This window comes from Accipiter gentilis, chromosome 24, assembly GCF_929443795.1.
Source record: "Accipiter gentilis chromosome 24, bAccGen1.1, whole genome shotgun sequence".
In the NCBI taxonomy this organism is placed as follows: Eukaryota; Metazoa; Chordata; class Aves; order Accipitriformes; family Accipitridae; genus Astur; species Astur gentilis.
Genome location: NC_064903.1, coordinates 8995643 through 9018464, shown reverse-complemented (window position 1 = coordinate 9018464; position 22822 = coordinate 8995643). Strand labels below are relative to the sequence as shown.

The window sequence follows — 22822 nt, the reverse complement described above, 5'->3', positions numbered from 1 at the left end:
TACCTGTCACCATTAGTAAGGCGCAGAGGATCCGAGCGCAGGGCAGTACCACATGGTACCTGTTTTGTTAATGCCAGCTCTTCACTGATACTCAGACAAAGATTGGAAGTGAAGGGAAAACACTTAGGCCAGATTTTAGCTCTGTTTACACCACTGGACAGCATCGCATCGAGTGTCGGATTGTGACCAGAGCAATAATTCGCATGGCTTGAATCAGTCTGGCAGCCCAACACACCTGCCTAATTAACAAGGTTATTTTAATTACTTCTAAGTTCTTCCTCTCAGTAGTTTACAAATAAGACCAGTAATCAAAGTAATTTCGAGTGGATTGTTGTGTAATTATCATTCCATTAGCCTCATTGCTCTTCAGACATTATTTTATAGAAGCTGTTTATGGGATGTATGGGGGAAGCTGTCCCAGAGATGTTTTGCACTTGAGCAAGGACTGTCTTGCAAACAGCTGCTTTTCTGTCACCACAGCACACTTCTGTGTCTTTTTCCCCTCTCCACATGATAGCTGAGATGTTTTTTGGCAGACCTTAAGCTGCATCTGTTGATGTGAGGCAGCTGGAGGAGAGGCAGAATGATCACTCCCATTGCTTGATCTTCTGGATGGGAGCGGGAAGCTCCCTGGGGGGGGTGGTGGCACGGCCATCGTGGTCACCCATGTCCTGCAGGTGAGACAGTCCTCTACTACCCAACAGCATAAACAGCACAGTTTGCCATAAACCATCTGCCAGGTGGCATCTGTCATTTTGGTGTGACGGCTCCAAAGCCGTTAATATTCCCTAGCTTAGGCTGTTTCCCTCCGTGGATGTGCTGCCAGGTTCCAGCCCAGAACAGCCTACTGGGAGCAACTGCTCCCCAGGGAGCGGCGAGCAGCGTTGCAGCCCTCAGCATCACCCGGTACCTGTCCCTCACGGGAGCCCTTTGCCGTAGGTTCTCCTAGGGCTCCAGCTGGTGTCCCTGTCCCACTGCTGCTCCGTGTCCCTTCCTGGCCATCTCTGCAGTGAATAAAACCATTCCCCGGCCAGCCCCTTCCGCCACCTTCATTCGTTACCTCTGCCACCCCTGCCCAGCGTGCCACGGCCAACAGACTGCGACATCCCTGAAGAAATCAGGCAGAAGGAAGCGAATTACAAAAAAACGTATTTCCACGTGCACACAGCTCCGCAGGCAGGAGAGCGGGAGGGTGGCAGGTCGGAGCGGGGGGCACGGGCAAGCAATCCCCACGGCGTTCGCCTGACGCACGGCGTGCGTCCCCCACCCCGCCGCTTGCTGCCATCGGAGGGGTGTCCCAGGACAGAAATGCCAAGGGTGCCTGGGATGTGATCCTGAGGGTCCTGTCTGCACAGGGATACCCGTAGGCTTTAGCGTGAACATTCAGGCGCTGACCGAATCCCGGGGTTTGGGGCTGCAGTGCTGGCCCTCTCTGCGCCCAGCCTGCTATTTTTCTCTGCCCACAAGCGGTCAGGGAAGGTGGAGGTCCCCTCCAGCCTCGTCCTTTGCTGCTGACGATCTCGCCGCTTGTGCTTCGCTCCCCGCAGAGCCGCAGCAGCTACCTGGACGTGGGGCAGTGCGGCAGCAGCCAGGACGCCAGCCGGGAGGGAGTTTCCCTGTCGTCCCACAGCTCCCGGCGCTCCTCGCACACCGCCCTCTCCGACTCCGCGTGTAGGTGACTCCGCGTGTAGGGTGCCAGCGTGGCCGGGGACGAGCCCAGCGTGGGGGGTGTGGAGCGGGCTGGAGGGCAGACCAACCTCCAAAATACTGGGGTTCAGCTGGAAATAACCGAGTCGGGGCAGGAGCGGGGTGCTCAGCACCGGGACCGACATACTGTGCCGTAAGAAGTTACGGTACAGCAGCAGAGCCGCAACCGCGTGTTGCCTTCTCCATCTTAGCCCGCTGCCTGTGTGAGAGCAGCCGTCCCCCCCGTTTGCCACCAGCCGAGGGTCGTGGGTGGTTGCTGTGGCTCAGGGGACAGGAGGGGACAAAAGCTGAAGCAATTTGACGGAGTCCCGAACCCCGCTGACAAAACTTTTATTATGAGGTAGTTCGGTCCCCGATGATAGATCCCTGCAGAAGGAGTGCAGAAGGCTGCCTGCCTTGCTGCCAGCTTCGTGCCAGCTCCCACGAGCGTCCCCCCCTGCCCTGGGGACAGTAGCGAGGTGACCGCAGTGCCCGTGCGTGCGGGGCCACGGGTAGGAGCCAACTCAGGGGGCTTTTCTTGAAATACTTGCCAGGGGAGAGTGGGAAAGCTCATCCGGGGATGCCCACGGAGCCAGAGGGACCACAGTTTGGGGACCCGGTTTGGCAGCGTTTGGGTCGCCGCTCGTCCGCGGAGTTCAGGCTTAGCCGGGGTGCTCGGGCACGGGTCTGCCGTATCATAGTAAACCGTCTCTTTTCCAGCCACGTCGTCCATGCGACACACGGACACCAGCACTCCCACCCGGCCGTCAGTGCCGGCGGGGCAGGCGGAGAAGAAGGCAGGCCTGCGGCTGGCGTCGGCTGGAAGCGCTCAGGTCGGTGGGACCGGCGAGCAAAAAGCCTCTCGGGGGGGGTTTGTAACGCGTGAGATGGCCTTTATCCAAAAGTGGATGCTGACGCCGAGGATTTGCAATCAGCAGGGGGCACGCCGGGGCTTAAATTCTCCCTTCAGACACTCCTCAGATCTCCACGTGGAGTTGTCTAATTCCCCACACTTATTTATCACCGGTACGAGCTGGTATCGCACCAACTCTGCACTAGAGGTGCTATGGACCTACAGTAAGGCAAGGTTTTCATTTCTAGGCCATAGTAACTCCTCCAGCCCCTGGTGAGCACCTCCCTCAGCATCCCGTGGCTCAGCCGGCAGTCCCCTCTCAGCACGCTGTGATGGTACGTGGTTTATTTTTGTTGAACGCACTGGTATGGCCAGTCAGCGGGGCAGACTCGGTGGCTCCGGCTCACTGCTCTTACCTCCTTGCTGGCTGGTCCCAGCGTGGGGGCTAGGTTTCAGTGCCCTTTCTATTTCTGTTACTGGGGTTTGCGTGCAGCCAAATTATTGCAACCACTTATTTGAGCGAGGAGACAGCAGGTAGGACACCCAAGGAAATAGCTTAGGTTTACACTTGTTAAAACCATTGGGGGCTGCTGAAGGCTCATCTCTGAATTGCTAGCAGCTACAGGCTGATACAACGCTGAAGAGTTTTATTGCCCTCGTAGAGGAAGGGGATGTCATTTCTATGGTTTGAATTAGGCCAGGAAAAGGAAAAAAAAAAAAAAAAAAAAAAAACCACAAGAAAAATGTGGGAGTCATAAATCATAACTATGAGGCCTGTCCTCGTGGGAGCTTTGAGGTCAGTGTAGTAAACATTTAGACTGTAATACAGGGATTGAAGGCAGCCAAGGTAGGTGTGACGGATGGATCCCAGGGTGGGATTACAACCTAACTTGAGCCTGGCATTTGGCAAACGTAATTGGCAGCACAACTGAAAGCCCAGCCTGGAGGTGTGGCGAAGGTTTGCATGCAGCATCTGCCACAAAATCAGCAGGGTGTCACACTAAAGGGACAGGGGAGTCCCGTGCGTAGACACTACATCTGCACAGAAATGTAACAGACCAAGATCTGGAGCGAAGCACTGAGTCTGAGCCAGCTGTGCCGCTGCTCTGGAAGTACACTGGTACTTTGGTTAAATATGCAATTGCCGTTTTTTGTCAGCATCGTATTTTCTATGGCAAAAGCTGAAAAGCAGTCGTTTTTGTGAAGCCAGTATCGCTATGAATGGGAGTAGCAGGACCAGTCCTACCCCGTGACCTTGTTCTCTGTTCTCCGTAGCCAGTGTACCATTTTCCGACCCAGCTGGGGATGATGCATCAGCTGAAAGAGCAGCTGGAGGAGAGGACTCGCATACTGCAAGCTGACATCAAGACACAGCAAGAAGAGCTCCACGTCATCAAGGAGCAGCTCCAGCTAGTGCAGGACTCCAACCTGCAGGTACCCCCGGGGTTCCCAAACCCACAAACCGTTTGCTTTTCTTTTGAGTACGCAGATCAGTAACAAAATTGTCAGTGGCAAAATCATTTAGAAATGAGCTCTGGATAAATTGGGAGTTTGGTCTCAGATGTGAGAGTAGTGTCTCCCAGGAGATGAGTGGTGTCAGTATCTGCTTAAGTATTTTCATGATTTAGAAAAAAACAATCCAGAGCTAATCCAAAGTCCCCCCTGCACAAAAAGCTCGGTGGTTCAGCGGTTGGTTAGTGCTGCTGGATCGCCGCACTGGCAAAATGCAACAGGCGTAATGGAGCTGGAATGGTCATGGCTCTGAATAAATATCTGGGCACAAGCTAACATTTGATTTTCCATTATTCGTGGTTCACTTTTTGCCCCTGGATTTAGAGGGGTTGCTGCTGCAGTGTTATATATGTTGATAGAGACAGCCTGGGAGGCAGAGACGGTATCTGCCGGGCGGTACAACCATTGCATGAGCTGCGACAACTCACGTGTCTCTTCTATTTGAAGATGCTGATGCAGCAGCCCATCCCCGTCGTCTTTAACAACGTGCAGCACCCGAGCCCCAGGAGACCGCCGCCGCCGGGGACCCCCAGGCAGACCACGGCCAAGAAGTCACAGCAGCAAGGCCTTATGGGGACAAAGCACTACTGCGGCACCCACCTGCTGTCACCGCGCCAATTCCTCAGGGACCCCTGCGGCACGGCCGCCCAGGTCTGCCGCCTGCTTCGTTGTCTTCATCGTCCCCTTTCCTGGCTTTTAAATACTTGTCCCCCCTCCCCGCGGTCCCGCGCATCTCCTCTGTGCTGGTTTTACTCCATAGCTGGCATTACGAAATTTGTGTCGGGAGTCAGTTGCGAATGATGTCATTCAACTGTAACAATAAAAGCCAAGTAGCCTAAAAACATTAAACCCTGGGGACCGCTGGAGCCGTCCTGGTGACCAGAGAGGAACTGAGTGGGAGGTCTGGGCTCTCATTCACTTCTTGTTTGCGATTGCAGCATGATGCTCATTCATAGCCAGTGAGAGTTGTGACCTCGTAACATGGGGAAGTAGGCATAGTTTTAAAAGATTAATTTTCTTCTGCCTGAGAAGACTTGGAAGGCAGCTTTGAAAAACAAGTTTGTCATCGCTAGACCTAAATCCACTATATTGATGGTCACATCTGCTTGGGAAAGAATTGAGGTGTCCAAAAGCAAAAAATACCAAAACTGCTGGTTTAAAGGACAGACGAGACGCTTTCCTTGGGGACTTTGGATTTGCAGTCCTCCTGCCCTCTTAAGCTGGTCTCTTCTCTCTCGAGCCTTGCATGCCCTTACCCTTGTACTCTGATTTCTCAAGAGACCGTCTGCTCCTACCGCTGGGGATCCCAGCATCTGCCATGCAGGGACAACAAACGAAAACAACGGGTTGGTTGTCCCGAACAGATATACTGTTCCTACTGCTGTGTTCAGGGAGAATATCCTACTGCTTCTTCTCCTTTTCCAACCTGCCTACTGGAAGCAGTTATTTTAGCCTTCTAATTAGGGAGCTTTAAAAACTTAGGTGGGTATCTATGTCTTCATTTCAGGTGCAGCAGCAGCACCTATTGAGAGGAAACCAAGCCCAGCAAACGTGTCTGCCGGGGCAGACGAGCATTTCAGTGCCCCTCTACAACAACCCCATGGTGTTTTCGCAAACGCATCCCATTACAGTGGCCGCACAGATGCCGACCGACGGCAGCGAAAGGCAACCGCAGTCTGACTACAGCCAGGACAGGAGCCTCAGGTACGAACGCGGCCCTGCTGGGACCATCCTGACGGCAGTGGCAGAAAATAGCGATACCTGGGCAGCGGGGAGGGCAGGCACATCTGGGCTCAGGGCAGCGATGGTCTCTGGGTGCCACAGCAGGGACGTAAGGACGTTCCCTCCCGCAGAGATCTGCGTTAGTGGGGAGCCCAGCGTGCGTGCAAGCAGGGTGCTGTGCGCACCGTGCCCTACCCTCAGGGGCCCAAAATCCTTTTCTCGCCATATTTCCATAAATTGCCCAGGTAGCTCAGTAACGTTTGGACATCTGCTGCTGTCAGAGGGAGTGAACAGGAAAAACGAGCAGGGACAGGCTTTCCCAAACCTGTGTCTGCTTGCTCTGAAGCTCCAGAGTGTCTTTTCTCCAGCCAGGACAAGTGCCGTGGCAAAGGTATTTTTCTTTTATACAGTGCTGGAAACGTTGTATAAAACACATACTACCGCCCCAAACTATTCAACCACCTTTCAGGGAGGTATTTGCAGACAATTCCTACAGGATCCAGCCGTTTTGAAGTACTGCGTAAGGAAACAAGATAAACCCTAGAGGTCTCACCATCTATAAAACGTATTTCTTACATGAAAGATTTAGCAAGTTTCAGCTCACCTTTGCGAGTGCATTAGACAAGGTTATAATAAGCATCCTATTTCATTAGCTTGCTTTCAGGGTGATGGTTTGCGTGCTTCCAGGGAGGATTTTCAGGGATTTGTTTTCAGAGACTGACAGTCAGGAGTCTGGACCTCTCCCTTTCCTGACCATCCTCTGTTTTTCTTCCACCGCAGGATGCTGTTGGATCAGTCTATCCAAGCCATGATGCCCGCCGCCAACGGCAGTGGCCAGGCCACGCAGAGCAGTGCCAGCAGGCAGCAGGGAAAGTGAGTCTTTGCTGGCCCTTGTTTTCATGCAGTGTTTTAGCAGGGCATTTTAGAGCACCGAAAATTACTTTGAAAAACTTGTACGTGATCACGCAAAGACAAGCAGTCTCAGTCTTAAAAGAAACAAAAGCTCAGCTGGTTAGGAGAAAAAGTGATGAGAATATTTTTTTAATTACAAAGAACTTTATGATAACTAAAATGGTTTTAAAAAATTTTTTTAAAACTGTTTTCTGGCTTTTGCAAAGCCTGAAATGCCTATCCAAGTCATGGAGGAGATATACAGCCTTAAAAACCTTACTTTTCTGCAGTTCCAGTCTGTGCTTGCTGGGGAGGGGGAAATCTGGAGCCTGCTTTCGCCAGGCCCCGCGTGGGTTGACAAACCCTGCTCCAGTCTGGTTCCTGCAGCACCCGGGCTCCCCAGGGCCCGCTCCGGTGGTGGGTCTGGGTTTAGGTTCTCATGCCTTATTTTCCTCCTCGTGGCAGATTCGTTGCAGAGCAGCAGATCTTGCCTCCCCCAATACAGATGCAACCAGTTACCTGTAGCACCGTCCGACCTCCAGCCCCGTCGCCCGTTTTCTCCCCATCTGTGATGATCCCCCACACCAGCTTCACATCCCACCAGGCAAACACACCGGTTCATCTCCACCAGTGGCCACAGCCACAGGTTCAGCAGCACCGTCTCTACCTTCAGGTAATAGAGCTGTAACAGGTTTCTGAGGATGCCCGGGGATGGCTTTGGGATTGGGTCGGGTTTTTTTGAAGAAATGGGGCTTACCTGGCTAATCAAACCTGGTCAGTGCACTCGCACGCCCTCTGTTCCCATTGTGTCTGCACGTACGTGAGCGCTCAGCCTTTCCAGGCTGGCTCTGCACCCGGTTGAGGCCATATTTTCCAATGAACTCAGTTATCACTTAGTGTCCAGAAGAAATATCCAGTTTTTCAAGCATAGCTTGTCATCCAGAGGAGCTCTGGTGGGAATCTTGCTGTAGGCATAAAACACGATAAGGGATAAACTCTTTTGAAAACATGCCTCCTGCTGTTACGTCTCAGCATAGCAATGGGTTTTATCAGCTGCTGTCACTGCTTGCTTTCAATAAATGGGTGTTTCACAACACAGACCTCTGGAGAAGGTGATACTGGTTTTTCAAAGCACAGCTTCATTAGTACCTGCCAAACCAATGACGCTGCCAAGGAGAGGGGTTGTTGAAACTAATAATTAATTAGTAGTACGCTGTCCAAGACTTGCCTGGTTGGCAGAGGTAAGTTACGGTCCTCCAGGCAAAGTTGGTGGAAAACAAAGCGGGAGGAGTAGGTACAGCTGAAAGTAGCTGTGCAGCAGGACTGGATTTAGAGTAAGAAACGAATTGTTGTCAGCAAACGTGGGCATGAGCCATCCCCGCTTTGGGTACGTGTGCTCACGGGCTGCACTGAGGTCCTGAGGACTAGCGATATGGACAGCAGAACGATGATGTTGTGGGAGATAAATAGCTCCAGGGCAACAGAAAACCAGGCTTTGCTGCCACAGTGCCTTTGACGGGGGGTGAACCAGCAAGTCCAGGCCTTTGGGGTACCAGCCACGGGGTGGTACGTGGACAGGGTCGCTCTACAACCTCTTCGTTGGTTGAAGATCCTTCCTGCGGAAGATGGAAGTTCCACATTCTGCAGATACTACCTCGCATCCAAGTAGCTTTTGAAGGTCTCCATTCCTGCTGGGTTCCCCATGGGGCTGGTAGGACGGACGGGTCCTGCTTCCCCTCCGCACTCTCCAGGCATCGTTAGTCGTGCTGGTAGCACCAGCTTGTCCACAACTCCTCATACCCTCGGTGGGTGGAGGTTGCCTTTAGGACTTGGTACTCGACGCTCCTCGGTACGAAGCCCTGGCGCAAGAGAAGGAGCGGACGGGCGATAGGGCAGCTCTGACTTGTCTCCTTTGTGTCTCCTGGCAGATGCAAGGTCCCGAGCCGGTACCCGGGGGTCCGACGCAGTGCATTTTCCAGCCCCCCCACGCCCCGCAGCAGAACCCCCTGAGCTATTTCCTCCACCCGCAGCAGCAGAACCGCCACACGCAGGGCCAGACCTGCAACCTGCCGGACCTGCCCGAGATGCAGCTGCCCTGAACGCCGGGTCCGGGAGGCAGGGACCGCCTCGGCTGCAGCAGCTCGGAGGGGAGGACGACGCCGTCGGAATGCGGGACGGGTGAGGTCGGGCCCCACGGGGAAGGTGGTGGCCGGAGGGACGGTCCCCACCGTGGGGGGACACCTCGTCGGTCGGGATTTCCACACGGCCGGGCCGGCACGCCGCTCCGGCAGCCGTACGCGCCGTCGCCCAGCACCACGGTACAACTGGAAGGCGACGGCTTTCTGGCTGCGAGGAGGTTAGGGATCGGGTCGCATCGCAACGGAGAAAACCCCTTTTCCGTTCGGGACTTCGATGCTGAAAGTCACTGTGAATTTAAGCCCGGCGTTTGGAGCACATACACAGACTGTCCCGGTCCACGGGACGCCATTGGGTTACCATGTACATAACTCGTTTCGCTGTAGTAGGTCCATTGTGGATTTTTTTTTTTCCCTTTTTTCTATACCTCAGTCCCACAATTTTTTTGTTTTCCAGGAGATTGGATAATGCTGCTAATTTACATAACACCACTTTTGCCTGAATTTCTTACTGTTGTTATACCAGCTCACATCGCAGCTAGCAAGGTATTTGTCATGTTTTATTTTGGTTAACAAGTGCAGATAAATTTATATGGTTTTTACTCCCTGTAGCCAAATATTTTTCAGGTTACAGACAAAGAATCCTTACTCGTTCTTTTTTTTAGTTGTTTTGTTTCAAGTGATGTAGTTGTATATGTTTCTATACGTGAAAACAAACAAAAAAGTGTAGAACAGCATATGACGGCAAACTTTGTGGTTTTGCTAGGTCATGTTTCAATTTGGCGAACCTGAAACGTATGATCACAATGACGCAAGTGATGTTACAAGCCCGTAGGGTCAGCAATAAATTGTATTTTTGTAAATTGTCACTTTTTAACTATAAGTTTATATTTATGAATTGAAAAACCAGTTTATTCCTCAGTGGGTGTATAGTTAACTGTCCCTACTGTTTGTGTCTTTCCAAAGGAAAAATTACAATGTACATTTTTGAGGCGTTAGTAGCTGAGTACTGACTTTGGGCACTGTTAGAGCCCAAAAGTAGGAGATGGGTTAGGCCATTACTATAAGCTTTGCAAGAAAATGGTCAGTTAGGACCAGGTCCATCTAGCAGCAAAGCTCCATCTGGCAGTCAGAGCAAGGTTTAGGGACGGGTTAGTTCGTAACCTCTGTCGAATCCAAGCAAAGCGTGCTTTTTTTTTTTTGCCTTTTTTTATTTGGCAGTTGTTTGCTTTTTTCCTTGTGCAAGTCGCTTTCTTGGCTCTTTGCACCACCGCAGGCAGCTGGATGCTGGTGCTTACTGGTGGAGCAGCCTTTGGCACGGGCAACCCCCAGCAGCCCTGTGTTTCAAGAAAAGAGGGGAAGCGGGAAAGTTAGCGTGCAAAAAAACCTAGTGGTACATATATCTGTAGCTAGAGATAGCTAATGCTGTAGATATAGGTATGTCTATAGCTAGCCGGCTAGCTCGCTTTCCCCACCGGCCACATGCATTTTCTGCGCTGCAGCACTGGGAAGATTTTGTTGGCTTTGGGGCTGGGCGTAAGCGCGTGGGCTCGGTAGCAGGGGGACAGAAAAACCTGACTTTCTCGGCCTGACTGAAACAGGTTTTGGCAGCCCGCGTTTCCTGGAGGGCTCTGGAAGGAAAGGGCAGCGCGCCGGCTCTGCCCCAGACGGGGTTTTGGCTGCAGCGTGACTCACCCCTGGCCCCGTTACACAAGGGGCCGTTTCCCACCCGCCGGGGTTTTTTTCCTGGAGAATGGGACCAGGACGGGCTTTCCACGTGCCTCATCGCCCGTGGTGGTGGTGGTGGTGGTGAGAGGATGGGCTGTCGGAGCAAGGGGCACCCGGGGGCTTTTGCAGGGCTGGTGCAAGGTGCTGGGCTGCTGTGCTCTTCTGGCACGCAAAAAAAAAAAAAGCTGTGCGAGGCCCCGGCTTTCCACGGGACCCCCCATCCCTTGGCAAAAGCATCGCCATGGGTTGGCTTTGGCCGGGGCGTCAGGGCACGCTCACCTCCCGGGGATGCCGGCGGTGACGGACTGCGGGTTGCAGAGCAGGCGGAGGGGAGGTGCGGCCTCCCGGCCACGAGCGGCGTTTTTGGGGAGCACAGCGGAGAGCAGAGGAGGTGCCCGGCAGCCCTTTTAGCCCTGGGGTTACGGTATCGGGGCTAGCGCCTTGAGAGCGCAGTCCCTGGCTGGGACGCAGCAACCTGGGGTGGCTGAGCCCCTGCTCTTGGGCACAGCCTGAATTGCACACCCCCCCCCCCGATTTTAAATCCCTACAAGTAACTGTGGCTACAAGCAGAGCCGTGGGCCAGGGTCACCTCGCTGCTGGGAGTGGGACGGGGAGCACCAGCCTTGGTGGTGTAATCTGGAGCTGAACCAGTAACAGCCACAACCCTTGGCTCTGGGACCCCCAAGTCCTGGGGAGAGCACAGGGTCTTTTCTGCCCCAGGTGGTTTGTGCTGCAGCGTCACATGCAGCAAGGGCCAGCACGGAGCCTTTGAGGTAGGAAATAATAATTTTTTTTTAATTTATTTTTTTTTTTAAAGCACTATTACTTTTAGGGTCTCCCACTCCCCATGCCAAGACAGGAGGGTTGTTTGTGAGGTTGGGGCAGGAGGGTTTGCTATGGTTTTGGGGGTGGTTGGGGGTTTTTTTCCCCCCCTAACCTTGGCACATCACGTTAGTAGGGAGGCAAACACACACATTTATGTTAGGGCTCCACTATTGTACACAATTTGTGGCCTGGCATGGCTGGCAGGAGGGAATGGCTGTGCATTTCCCTGTCTTGCCCATTAAACCTTCATCACCCCAACACACCACCACGGCTGTTCTGCAGCATCCCATCACCGTACACGAGCCCTGACATGGCAGGTGTCGATCACATGTATCTCAGAGGTGGTGGTGGTTGGAGTCAGGGGCTTGGGGGTTGGTTTGGGGGGTTTGGTGGGTTTTTTTTTTTAAAAGGGCTTGGTAGGGAAGTAGCCAAGACAGTGGTGGTCTGCCATTGCTTGGCTTTGAAAGCAAGTCCAAAAAAAAGAGGGTTGGGAAGGGGTTTTTTTTTGGGGGGGGTGGTAGGTGTGTGAGATGGGGGCTGGGCCGTGGACACAGGACACAGCCCTTCTGCTGGCAGCACTGGGCTGCACAGACAGGGAGAGCTGGGGGGGGGGTGGGGACCACCACCCCTGCTCACAGCCTCTCCCGAGTCGACGAGGAGCACAGGAGGTTTGCAAGGATGTTTACATGTTAGATTGGCCTTGCTAAAACAAGAGACCTAAAATGCACTTTATCATGTGCCCCCTCCACCCCCCGCCCCGCTTTATTCCCCGTGTCCAGTCCAGCCGCTGACGTAGCTGCTGGTGGGCACTGGGTGGCTGCACAGTCCCAGGCGCTGCCGCACGGGTAGAGCTGTGTTTTCCAGACACGCGCCAAAGGACAAAATCCCACAGACCCTTTTTGGGACTGTGCTTGGTCCCTGCTCCGTCTGCCTCCGGGCTGAGGAGAGGCCGAGTCAGGGCCATGGGATTTTTGCCTTATATCGTCATTCGCTCTCAAAAAATAAATGAATAAATAAATCGCTTTATTCAGGTTGATTTGTATTTGTTTACCTCAGTGTTAGCTATGACCTGTGTTTTTGGGACCCATGTGGAATTGAGGGTTGCTGGCGGGTTTGGTTCACACACCCCCAGGTGCTTACAAAAAACACAAGTGACTTGTTGGGGACAAGCAGAGGGTTAGGAACATGACCGATGCCGCCTGCGTCGGGGTTGGGCTCCAGTCTCCGTGTCGGCCTATTAGTCATTAATGTTCTGAGGCTTTCTAGCACACAAACACCTATATACTATCTCTCTATATATATATAGATATACAGATATATGTATTTTTAATATACATATGTGTATGTACATGTGTATCTATATATACGTAGGCCACACAATTCCAGACCTCTGAAAACACAGGCAGCTTTAATTAATAAAGTCTTGCACTTTTAGCGTATTTGTACATATAAGCTAAAGCCTGGTGGGTATAATCAGGCTGGTTTGACAAACACAGTGAAAAGTTACTGTATATATATTGTATATACTCCATGTAAAAAAAAAAAAAAAAAAGAAGAAAGAAAACATCTTAGAATTGAGTATAAATCTTGGTTTATTTTATATGATGTTGAATATAGATACATTTATAAATGTTACTATTCTTAAAAGTATTTTGTAATGGGAAAAAGGAAGTGTCTTATGAAGATGAACAGTAAAGATCTTATTCTCGTCTCGAATCTATGTCCCTGCACAGCTCCATTGAATGGGAGCCCGTGCATTTTGACAAGCTTTAAACAGATTGTACATAGTATTTAAAAAAAAAAAAAAAAAAAAAAAGAAATAAAATAATACTTGTAAGACCTCTTACACAGTATGTGCTGTTATTATTCCCTGGGTGGTACGGGTCCGTTGGGGATCAGAATGTGCTCCTTGCTCTCCAGGAGGCACAAGAGCAGCAGCCATCACGTGCATCTACCCGTGTATAAACAGCTGAAGGGATGGGGCTCAAGACAAAGACTGGGATTTCCATGACCAGTGCCAGAAGCGATAGGGGTTACACATAAATTAGGAAGAACAAGGCATCAGAGTCAGTGTAGACATGGCTGCACGCTGTAAATGTTTTAATTTGGATGCAAAAAATGAGTAACAGCACTCTTCCTGGGCTAACCCACAAGATCAGGCTGTATGCAAGGCTGAACTAGACCCAGGCTTCAACACCTGGGTCTCCTCTTCATTCTTCCTCCACTTCTGGGGAGGTCGGCATGCTAGCGCGGTTTTTGGCTTGGTCCTTGCTTTAGATAGCACTGACTAAGCATGGCTTTAACAAGACCAATGCTTTTGAAGGAACTTCTGAAACAGTCCATCATAAGAAAGAATAGTGCCTCAAACACAGATTTTTATTTTTTTTTAAGTGAAACAAATTTTTATTTAACGTCCCACTTGTCTTACAGTACTTCTGCATACAATACATTGTATAAAAAGGCCAACCTGCCAACACAAACGTGTTGCCTTCTTGGTAAAGTGACAAAGCTGTAGCAAAACCCACAAAATAGCCTATTTTCTGGGAACAAATTGGAATATTTCTTTTTGTTTTAGTCCAGATAACAACTGCAACTGCAATCAAGAACCTTGTATGGTACAACTGGATGAGACATTTCTAATAAAATCAACACACAGCTATTTCTTAGTCACTATGGTAGCAAACTCTTCTAAAAATACATTATTATCTAGCCATTAGAGTGATGAACAAGTGGCTTGTTTTAGGAATGGATGGAAACACAGAGTGCTTTTTCTGAATCACATGGCAGCGACCATTTCCGTGTATTGGGAAATGCTGCCAGTTGAATTACAAGCAGTTCTCCCCCATGGTGGAAAGGGCTCATATTTTTATTCCTATTAGTTGAGCTATTCCCTTACCTTGTGTGTTCAAGCCCTGAACTCGGCGCGCAAAGAGGTCAAGCAGCCAGCTCCTCGTGGTGGTCAGGGCTGTCACCGTTCACCCGGAGCGCAGGGAACGGCGACAGGCTCCCCTGCAGCACGCTCTGGATTGCAAGACCGAGGGGACATCACAGCTCTGCTAACCATCCCCCTGGGCTAACGGTTACGTTCGACAAAAGGCATCTTATGAGCACAGCAACAATAATAATGGCCTAGCCCCAAGAAAAGACTGTGCCGTGTACGCTAGCAGCCACTGAGAATGTTTCAGGGTAAATAACCATAGCATAGCTGCCAAGTCACGCTGGTGACACTGCAGCAGGTAGTGCAATTTTAAAAATGTATGAACAGCATCACTGGTTGTAGCGAGCTATATCCTACCTGCAACTGTCTATTTTGTACCGAATGATGCACATTCGTTTATTTCCTATGACTGAACCAAAAAAATAAAGACGGATAACTTCATGAAAACTGTTACAGAAAAGAGGTAACATAGATACGTGAAATGACACCAGTACCCACTTAAACCACATTGCTTCCTGTTCATGAATGAACTGTTCAAAGTTCAAAAACACTTCTAAAAACTTCCAAGTTACTATTTGACTGGAAAGTCCCCACCTTGGGAAGTAGCTGAGTAATTCTGGGTCAGATGTTTTGCAACCACCAGACTCCTTGCTAGCACTTCTGCTTAATTCTCAGCCACATGTGGCGGCTGACCTCCTGCAACAGAAGTGTGCACACCCGCAGCGTCCTAATGCAATATGATGTGAATCTGGGTTCATCTTTGCATCACCAAGACCTTCAGATGGCCAAAAAGCTTTATCGCATGGGGATCTCTGTCCCTGCCTATGCAGAGCTTTAAAGTCAAGGCATCACCCTTGGGGACTGAAGAGAGGGAAAGAGCTTCTATTGCTCTAGCTCCCCCAGTCCCAACTAAGCCTGCGTCTATTTGTTAGCCAGCCTATCTCCACGATAGGACCGGGAAGGAAAGGAGCTGGGCACCAAGTCCAGAGTTACTCCGTCACAGGCAAAGCAGAGGTGTCCCTCGATGTTACAGCACGCTCCAGAAGCAGCCCAGCAAACACACCTCTGGGTCACGCTCCTTGGAAATGGATGGCATTTGCTACTTCTAGATCTCCCCATAGGATCAGCCCGTGATCCAGAGGCTCCACAAGGAAGAACCTGCCAGCTGGGCAGTTGCCCGAGTGCTGCCAGCCTGCTGGAAGCGACCGTGCTCCACCCTCGGTCCTGCTGAGGCTGGATGCCTGGCCACTCTGACTAGTCTCGCTGGATCAACCTGCAGGTGTATTACAGCAGCAATTTAAAGACATTACCCTTTGGGGGAAAAAATATGAACAAATTGAACAGAAAAACCATGCAGTTAATAAAATTTAGTGTGCTGCTACATATCCCAACTTCTCACCTTAAATCTATTTTTTATATATATATATATATATGCTGGTAATCTCTCTTTATACATAGATATGATAGCTGATGAGTTACTAATGGCTCTACAGTCTCTTGGATTGACACTAATAGAAAATGGTATTTTAAAAAGGTGCTCAGTTTTGCATAAGCAAGCCAAGTAATGTCACAAGGCTATTGTATTTTGCAGGTTCCTTCAGTACAGTCTTCTCTACTTACATCTTAACATCTTGGCTCGCAACCAAAAAATGTCACTGAGTTTTAAAACTTTCATATCTCTGTGCTACCTTGCTTAGCAAATAGTTCATAACTTTGACTAATTCTAAAAATTAACAATATCCATCATAAACCTACAAAAGCTTTTTGGATGGGCAGCTGCATCTATTTTCATGAGACTCCTGTTATAATTTCAGCATGGCTATTTGCAGAAGAATTACTCACTGAGCAAACCTTATCCGAATATGTCCTGGACTAGAACAACAATATCATCTGCTTTGTATTTCTAAAACATTAGGAAAACAGTGAGTAAATACATTTTAAAAGTAACACAGTGTTGCCCTACTTTGCCTCAGAAACATATCCATATGAATGGATAAATTAGTTTTTATATTTTATGCATAAAAATACAAATCAGTATTATGTTGTATCAAGTGTAATTACTTTGTGAAGGCTTCTGAAAAAAGCTTCCTCATTTCTCACATATATTATATAGTTTTTGGAGTTACTGTTCATTCAATAAAACTTTATTTTACATTAATACCTGAGAGTATGGGGGAGAGTAGAAGAAATAATTCATCAATTCATTGCTCCTGATCAAAACTGTATTCTTTAGAAGCAGCATGGGAACTTTAACACCAATTGCAATGAATTTGCAATCACCAAGTGCTTGTAACACAGGTCAAAATTTCATTTTATTCTTCATTAATGTTAGTATTGCAAGAAAAGCCCCAGTGAATGATACCATCCCCATTCTGCTTCATTACAAAAACATGCACAGTATAAAAATAATGCTGCTCTGCAGAGAAAGATTGTCATACAGGCTTTAGAAACAGCCATTTTTAACTAGTTCAGCAGAGTCCCAGTTTACTTTGTTGTTGTTGTTGCTAAAATACAAGCTCTTCCCCTCTTTCTCTAAACCCATTCTAGCACCAGCTACCGAAGGTTCAAGGTCAACATTTATCAGCATTAACACTGGCAGAGCTTGCCTCCACAGGATCTGTACTATATTGGGGTTTTATACATTAAAAATTTCAAGTCAGATACCAGAGGATTTTCTTGTTGCCATGAATCCTGTCAGATAGAAAATATTACAGCAGCAATAGTCCAGAGAGCTATTGAAAAGAAAGAAGAATTACTATGTTGAGGTATGGACTCAGGGTAGGCAAAGGAGCAACTGCAATCTGTCCCTAGCAGTTCAACAGTCATCATTCAGCTAACTATGAAGCAGCTAAAGATGGTCTGAGCTTGTGCTTTCCAAACACAAGCAAAACTATGTATTTCATCAACATGCTCCTAAGAAGCAAATAATGGCTCCTCTTGCAAGATGAATGACATCCACCACGTGGTCAGACAGATTTAGCCACTGCTTTCCCTTGATTTCAACAATTTATACTAGCTTTTGCATCTGTGTGCAGCCTGGATGACCAAACAAGCTTCCATCCTTTTCACCTGTATTGTAGGAGGATTGGTATGAAAATGAGAAAGAGAATTGTATATAGGCTGAGCTAGAAAAACAGGAAACCAGTTGTTTGTTGCAAAAACTGAGACGTGGGCTGGGATAACGCAGTCTGCAAACCGCCAACGAGGCGCTGGAATCTGCAAGAGTCCAGGACCATCAGTAACACCAAAGCAGAGGAATTGAGAGTAGGGCAACTTTCTCCTCTAACCTCATGCTCTTGTGCCCACCATAGCCTCTATTCTTAGTTTTCACCCTGCATTGATTCCAGTCCACATGCAAGGTTGAAAATAACTAACTAAACTACCCTGGAAGACAACCTCTCAACTACCGATACCCCTTTTAAGTGAAAATGGCTGAAAGTCATTCCTTTTATGACAGTAATAGAAATGAACCTGGAGAGTAACAGCTGTCATTCAGAAAAATTTGCAATAGGTCACATCCAGTATTTCCAAGCAATGTTGCATATTTTAATAACATGGTAAAGACAGTTTATTATTCAGTCCTTTTTTTTGGAGTGAAACTTATGAACAATGCAAGAAAGTGATTGTGCTTCAAACTATATTTATTTACATTACATACCAGTAAGCTGATATTTAAAGCTAACTCTTCAAACTCCATTCCCTATGTAAACACCAGACTCAATTTCCATAGTAACAACCTTCACTTGTAAGCGCTTTATGTGGTTAATTCAAACTCAAAGGTAAAGAAAATTACATTCTGGTTCTTGCTTTAAGTTGTAAATTTTTAGCACTCTCTATTTTAACTTTTATGTCATGAGGTTTCTCAAAAAATCTCACAAAGGCTGGCTCATTTAATAAGGATGCCAGAATCTGTTCAAAGGCAAAAGACCATTCTTGGTTCTCTCTCAAACTCTGTGCTCTACTGCCTTCACTCTGCTCAGAGCTGCTTTCGTCCTGTGCTTTTCTGGGGATTTCAGCAGGCACCTCCATAACAGCAACTGGACTTTTGACTGGAGATGTGGGACTCTGCAGTCTTCTCCCAACTTCTTCCATTTTCAGCAGGAGGCTGGTAACCACCGCTATAGCCCGATATAACAGTTCCTCCTCAGGATCCCCATGGAACAGATTGTACAGAGTTTTTGAGAATTGGATGAACTGAGACTACAGAGAGATATAGAGGAGACTATTCAGAGAACAGCAACACAACTGTCCTGCTTTACTACACATTGTGATCTCAATCCAGTGCCTGCCGCTGCTAGGCACCTGGTATAACTGCTCTAATAACAATATGGGCGTGAACCTGATAAACTCAAGTGTGCCTGAAAGTCCCTGTCTTCATAAGCTTACAGTTACAGCAGTTTAAAAAAAACAGTCTAATGATTAATGTGAAGGCTTAAAACTTAAGGGATCCTACAAATCCTTTAGAAAACTACTAATAGGACTTAAAGGATAAAAAGTAGTCAAAAATAAACTTAAAGAAGACTCAGACAGACAGTTTACCTGATTCATTCTTGGCAAATCCTTAATGTTTTCTTCTTTCTTAAGAAGTTCATCTTGCCATTGCTTCAGATATGCCTGAATATCAACCTTCCCCTTCCCTACTTGACAGAAAGAAAAAAAAAAAAAAAGTGAACAAACAAGAATTAAGAGCTTCTCACGATGAGCAAAAGTGGCATCCTCAATGTCATTCCTTCTCAACAGAGTGGTGGGGCCAAGGACTAAACAGGGTCAGAGTTTACATTACCCTCTCGCCCCCCAGGACTATACTTACAAAAGTGGATATAATATTAGCACTACACTAGGGATGACATTACTCAGTATACTTTATCACCACACACTTTCCCAGCTCTACTCCCTCAAAAGACACACAGTTACCAAGTGTCTCTCCAGGATTCTTTACCTTTTTCTGGGCTGCTCTTCAAAGAATCACTTTCAAGACTATCCCCAACAGATGAAACTACAGTTTAGGAGGAGAAAAAGAAGAAAGAGTTATTTGAGGAAAAAGGACCAATGGTTCATTTCTTTTTATCAAAAATTCTTTCCTTAAGGAGCAAGACCCTCACTGACCCCTACGTTTTCCACACAGATTAGGCCAAGAAGAAACCACATTGTAAAATTTGTATACTTCCTATAAAAACAGAAGCCACCATGAGGCCGGACATCACAAAAGAAACTGCAATCAGTTATATCAAGCAAATAATCTTCATAATGTTCACACCCCCTGTCTCGAACAGTGGTTATAACAGTACCCATATATTACAGATAAGGTACTTTTGGATAGTTTTGAAAAACCAAAAAGGATCTGTCTTCCAAAGAAGTAAAACTGTACAGCTTTCCAAACAGAATATTTTTATCAACTCAATAAACTTAGACCCCACAAAACTTTTTTCAGCTTGCTTGGTTTAAAGTGAAAGCAAAGGATTTTGAAACACTTGCTTATATGCCTCAAAATAATTATGGATTTGGATATTTTCTTTCTTGAGGTAGGAATATCATTCCTTTATGTCTTGAATGCAAAAATGAAATGGCCATCACTTCAACAACCACTGCAACAGGTTGCCTACTATGCTGAAAAACGCTGACCAGATACACTTCCCTATTTCCATGTAAACACCAGTGGCCTTTGAATTCAATAACCAGACTAGCCATCCACAAATTCTGCATTACTTTATGAAAATGTAACTATCTACAGAAGATCTTCACAGAGGATTCTTGTTAACAGTCATATGATTTACTAGTTCTCAGAAGAAAGCTCCCCATTTTTCACCATGAGATAATTAATAGATTCCTTCTAATATTCTGCAGGCAGAGCCTCACACTCTGGAGCTTACCACTGAGTTGGCTGAAGTGGATCAGCTCTTCTTTTGAAAGATCACCACCTTTGGAAGGGCTTAGAGATTCCACTTCAGTAAAAGCTGCAAAAAAATAAATTAATAAAGTGGTGTTGGGGGCTCCCAAGCATTACCAAAGCAGTGATAAAAAGCAAAAGGTTTGTACAGACAAATGGTCCCTATGAAGAAAAATGGTATTTGAGCAGATTAAGTCCTTCCCAAAGAATATATCACTCTGGAAGAAATACACATCTGTATTATTGCTATCAGACTGTACTGTGGCCAGGACTGGTGACAACAGGAAGAAAAGTAAAGCTTGAGAAAAAGAACCATGCAAAGATGATAGAAGCCAGGAACATCCCTCCCCAAATGCCAACGCTTCTCACTTACCTGGAGGGATGTGCAACTTAAAAAGAAGCTTGAGTTTGTCAGTAAAACTTCCATTATACATGGTATCTGTTAGAGGAAAGAGGCAAGACAGTCTGTTCAACTGGACCAAACTTTAAAACACGCTCTTAACCTAAACAAATACAACCCAGAGAGGTTGGAACTGGACATGTGTCCTACCTCACATGGAATATAATTAGAGATGAAGTTTAAGGAAGGCAGTATCACCTGCAACTGAGCCTGGGGTTTGCCTACACTGAGGAAAGAACACTAATAATGTCTATGACTTACTAAATGAAGCCACAGCACCAAAGAAATAGAGCACTAATGTCTTCTCAGCAACTTCCCTTAACTTTTTGTTTCCTGAACAACACCGCTTTGAAAACAAGATGTAAGCAACAGAGTAGTAAGTCAAGAAAATTTTCAGTTCCCCAGAGATATAAGGCATGGGTCATCTTGCACGATCTGCGTGCATGGCTTAGTATGAGGAAGCATTTATCATCAACCAAACAGGCTGGGCAATGAGATCATACCATTTTCTAATTTTCTGATATTTTGATGGTAAAGCTATACTTAAATTTAATCTCAGATAGGACATTATTGTCTAGGGGATTAACATCTCAGAAAAGTTACTAGTTTGTAAAGCCTTGTGTTAGCTATTTCATGGTGAAAGTGTAGCTCCCACTCTTAAGCTTATAAATATACTTTTGAGAGTTTGGCTTGCCGTTTAAACAGCCTTTGCATTTAATGTCACCTGATAAAAATCAGACTATTTGACCCTAAATTAAGAGGCTAGTCTCTTTAGGCTCTTTATATAGTGTACGGAAGGTGATACACTCCAGGACTACTCCCAAGATGGAGTTGCCTTGTGCATGTGCTACATATATGTGTTGTTCTCATACCAAGAACACAGGCAAATTGTTTGAAGTTTATAAGGCAATCGGAGCTCTCATCCAGCAGTCTGAATGTCCACAACGCAAGTGAGTCTCTGTTTGCACAGTGTGACCAGGGGCTCAAGAGATGACAGAGAACCCTGAATTGCTGGCAATCAATCCGATACTGGTCAAGATATGGCAGACTGGCATCATGATGTTGCAAGACGGGACTATTTACATTCCAATAACATGAAAGAAAGTGCTCCTTCTGCAAAGGAAAGATAAAATGTTAGATTTCCTGAAACAACAACTCTCTCTGAGTGAAAGATGGGGGAAATTAACTATGTAATTTGATTTAAAGCTGACATGTAAAACCTATGTTGAATCTAGCTTTTACCTCAGTTTGTTAAAACTGTTTCACACCCCTAACATGGTCCACCATTAAGATGGATGTTTGGTAAGTGAGGGAAATGGCACATTACCTTGAATAATTCATAAAGCTCTTCAAGATCACTGGGACTGAATTTTACATCCTGGGACACAACACGTAGCTGAAACAAAATTAAGAGAAAATTAATTAATGAGTCTTCCCTCTTTGGAATATGGCTGTAGAATAAAGTTATGAGAGACTTAATCTTACATTAAACGACACTGTTTGAATATTCCAGGTTTTGGCATGTTACAATTAGGAGTAAGAATAGAACTTCTTTTTAAAAGCAATGAGAAGATTATAGACTGAAAGAAATAATTTCTCCCCAAAAAAGGGAGCTTAAAGCTAGTCACATTACTTGCATACATGGAACCTACACTATGAAAAACCCAGGAGATAAAACTCAATTATTTGTAATGATGTAACACATAGCTTCCTTTATAATGGCTAAATGCGTGTTTGGCTCTCAACAGTGAAGCTGAATCCTCATTTTTTAAATTTAAAAAAAAACATTCACAGCTTTTTAAAACAAAGTTAGCTACAAGACCAGGTTTCATCTTCAGAATATGTATGTTTTGTAAAATGAAATACAACAGTTACCACCAGCAGCATTTAATATCTGTTGCTACAAGCCACATTTACTACAGAAAGAAGCACTGCCTGTTAAATAGATTAGCATCGTCAGTTATTGGAAATGAGCCACTGAAGAAAACAGGCAAAGGACGCACCTTGCAACCCCCACCTTCATTCAGGAGTCTGAACTTAAAGGATGATATTGGCAGCTGAAGAGCTACCACACCATGCACGCATTACCATACACGCACACCCACAGACAAAAAGTAACCCTTGTTGAATGCAGCACAATAATCTCTTCAGTGACATTTGGGATTGCTTCCCAGACTAAAAATGCAGGTAATTAATTGTTTTACTGTAGCGCTGTGGACATTTTACAGTGTTCTATGCCTCCAAG

At 47.0% G+C, this 22822-nt stretch overlaps 2 protein-coding genes across 9 annotated transcripts in view; one reads left to right on the top strand and one right to left on the bottom strand.

The window, feature by feature from the left end:
- Positions 1–12905, top strand: part of PASD1 (PAS domain containing repressor 1) — a 110003-nt gene extending 97098 nt beyond the window's left edge. For 5 of the 7 annotated variants that reach the window (XM_049827338.1, XM_049827339.1, XM_049827340.1 and 2 more), the window contains 9 exons: positions 1548–1671; positions 2407–2519; positions 2788–2874; positions 3815–3973; positions 4499–4702; positions 5559–5755; positions 6554–6646; positions 7130–7337; positions 8593–12905. In XM_049827338.1, the coding sequence (XP_049683295.1) occupies positions 1548–1671; positions 2407–2519; positions 2788–2874; positions 3815–3973; positions 4499–4702; positions 5559–5755; positions 6554–6646; positions 7130–7337; positions 8593–8763 (1356 nt within the window). In that variant the 3' untranslated portion in view covers positions 8764–12905. Of the gene's footprint in view, positions 1–1547; positions 1672–2406; positions 2520–2787; positions 2875–3814; positions 3974–4498; positions 4703–5558; positions 5756–6553; positions 6647–7129; positions 7338–8592 lie in introns of those variants that run through there. The other 2 variants (XM_049827342.1, XM_049827344.1) reach the window with 2 other exon arrangements.
- Positions 12906–13545: 640 nt separating this feature from the next.
- The window catches only part of TBC1D8B (TBC1 domain family member 8B), a 44084-nt gene continuing 34807 nt past the window's right edge, over positions 13546–22822 (bottom strand). The window contains exons 15-21 of one of the 2 annotated variants that reach the window (XM_049827335.1): positions 21905–21973; positions 21450–21690; positions 20551–20616; positions 20161–20244; positions 19230–19286; positions 18830–18930; positions 13546–18490 (exon numbers count right to left, since the gene is read on the bottom strand). In XM_049827335.1, coding sequence (XP_049683292.1) covers positions 18080–18490; positions 18830–18930; positions 19230–19286; positions 20161–20244; positions 20551–20616; positions 21450–21690; positions 21905–21973 — 1029 coding nt within the window. In that variant the 3' untranslated portion in view covers positions 13546–18079. The remainder of the gene's footprint in view (positions 18491–18829; positions 18931–19229; positions 19287–20160; positions 20245–20550; positions 20617–21449; positions 21691–21904; positions 21974–22822) is intronic. The other variant, XM_049827336.1, reaches the window with a different exon arrangement.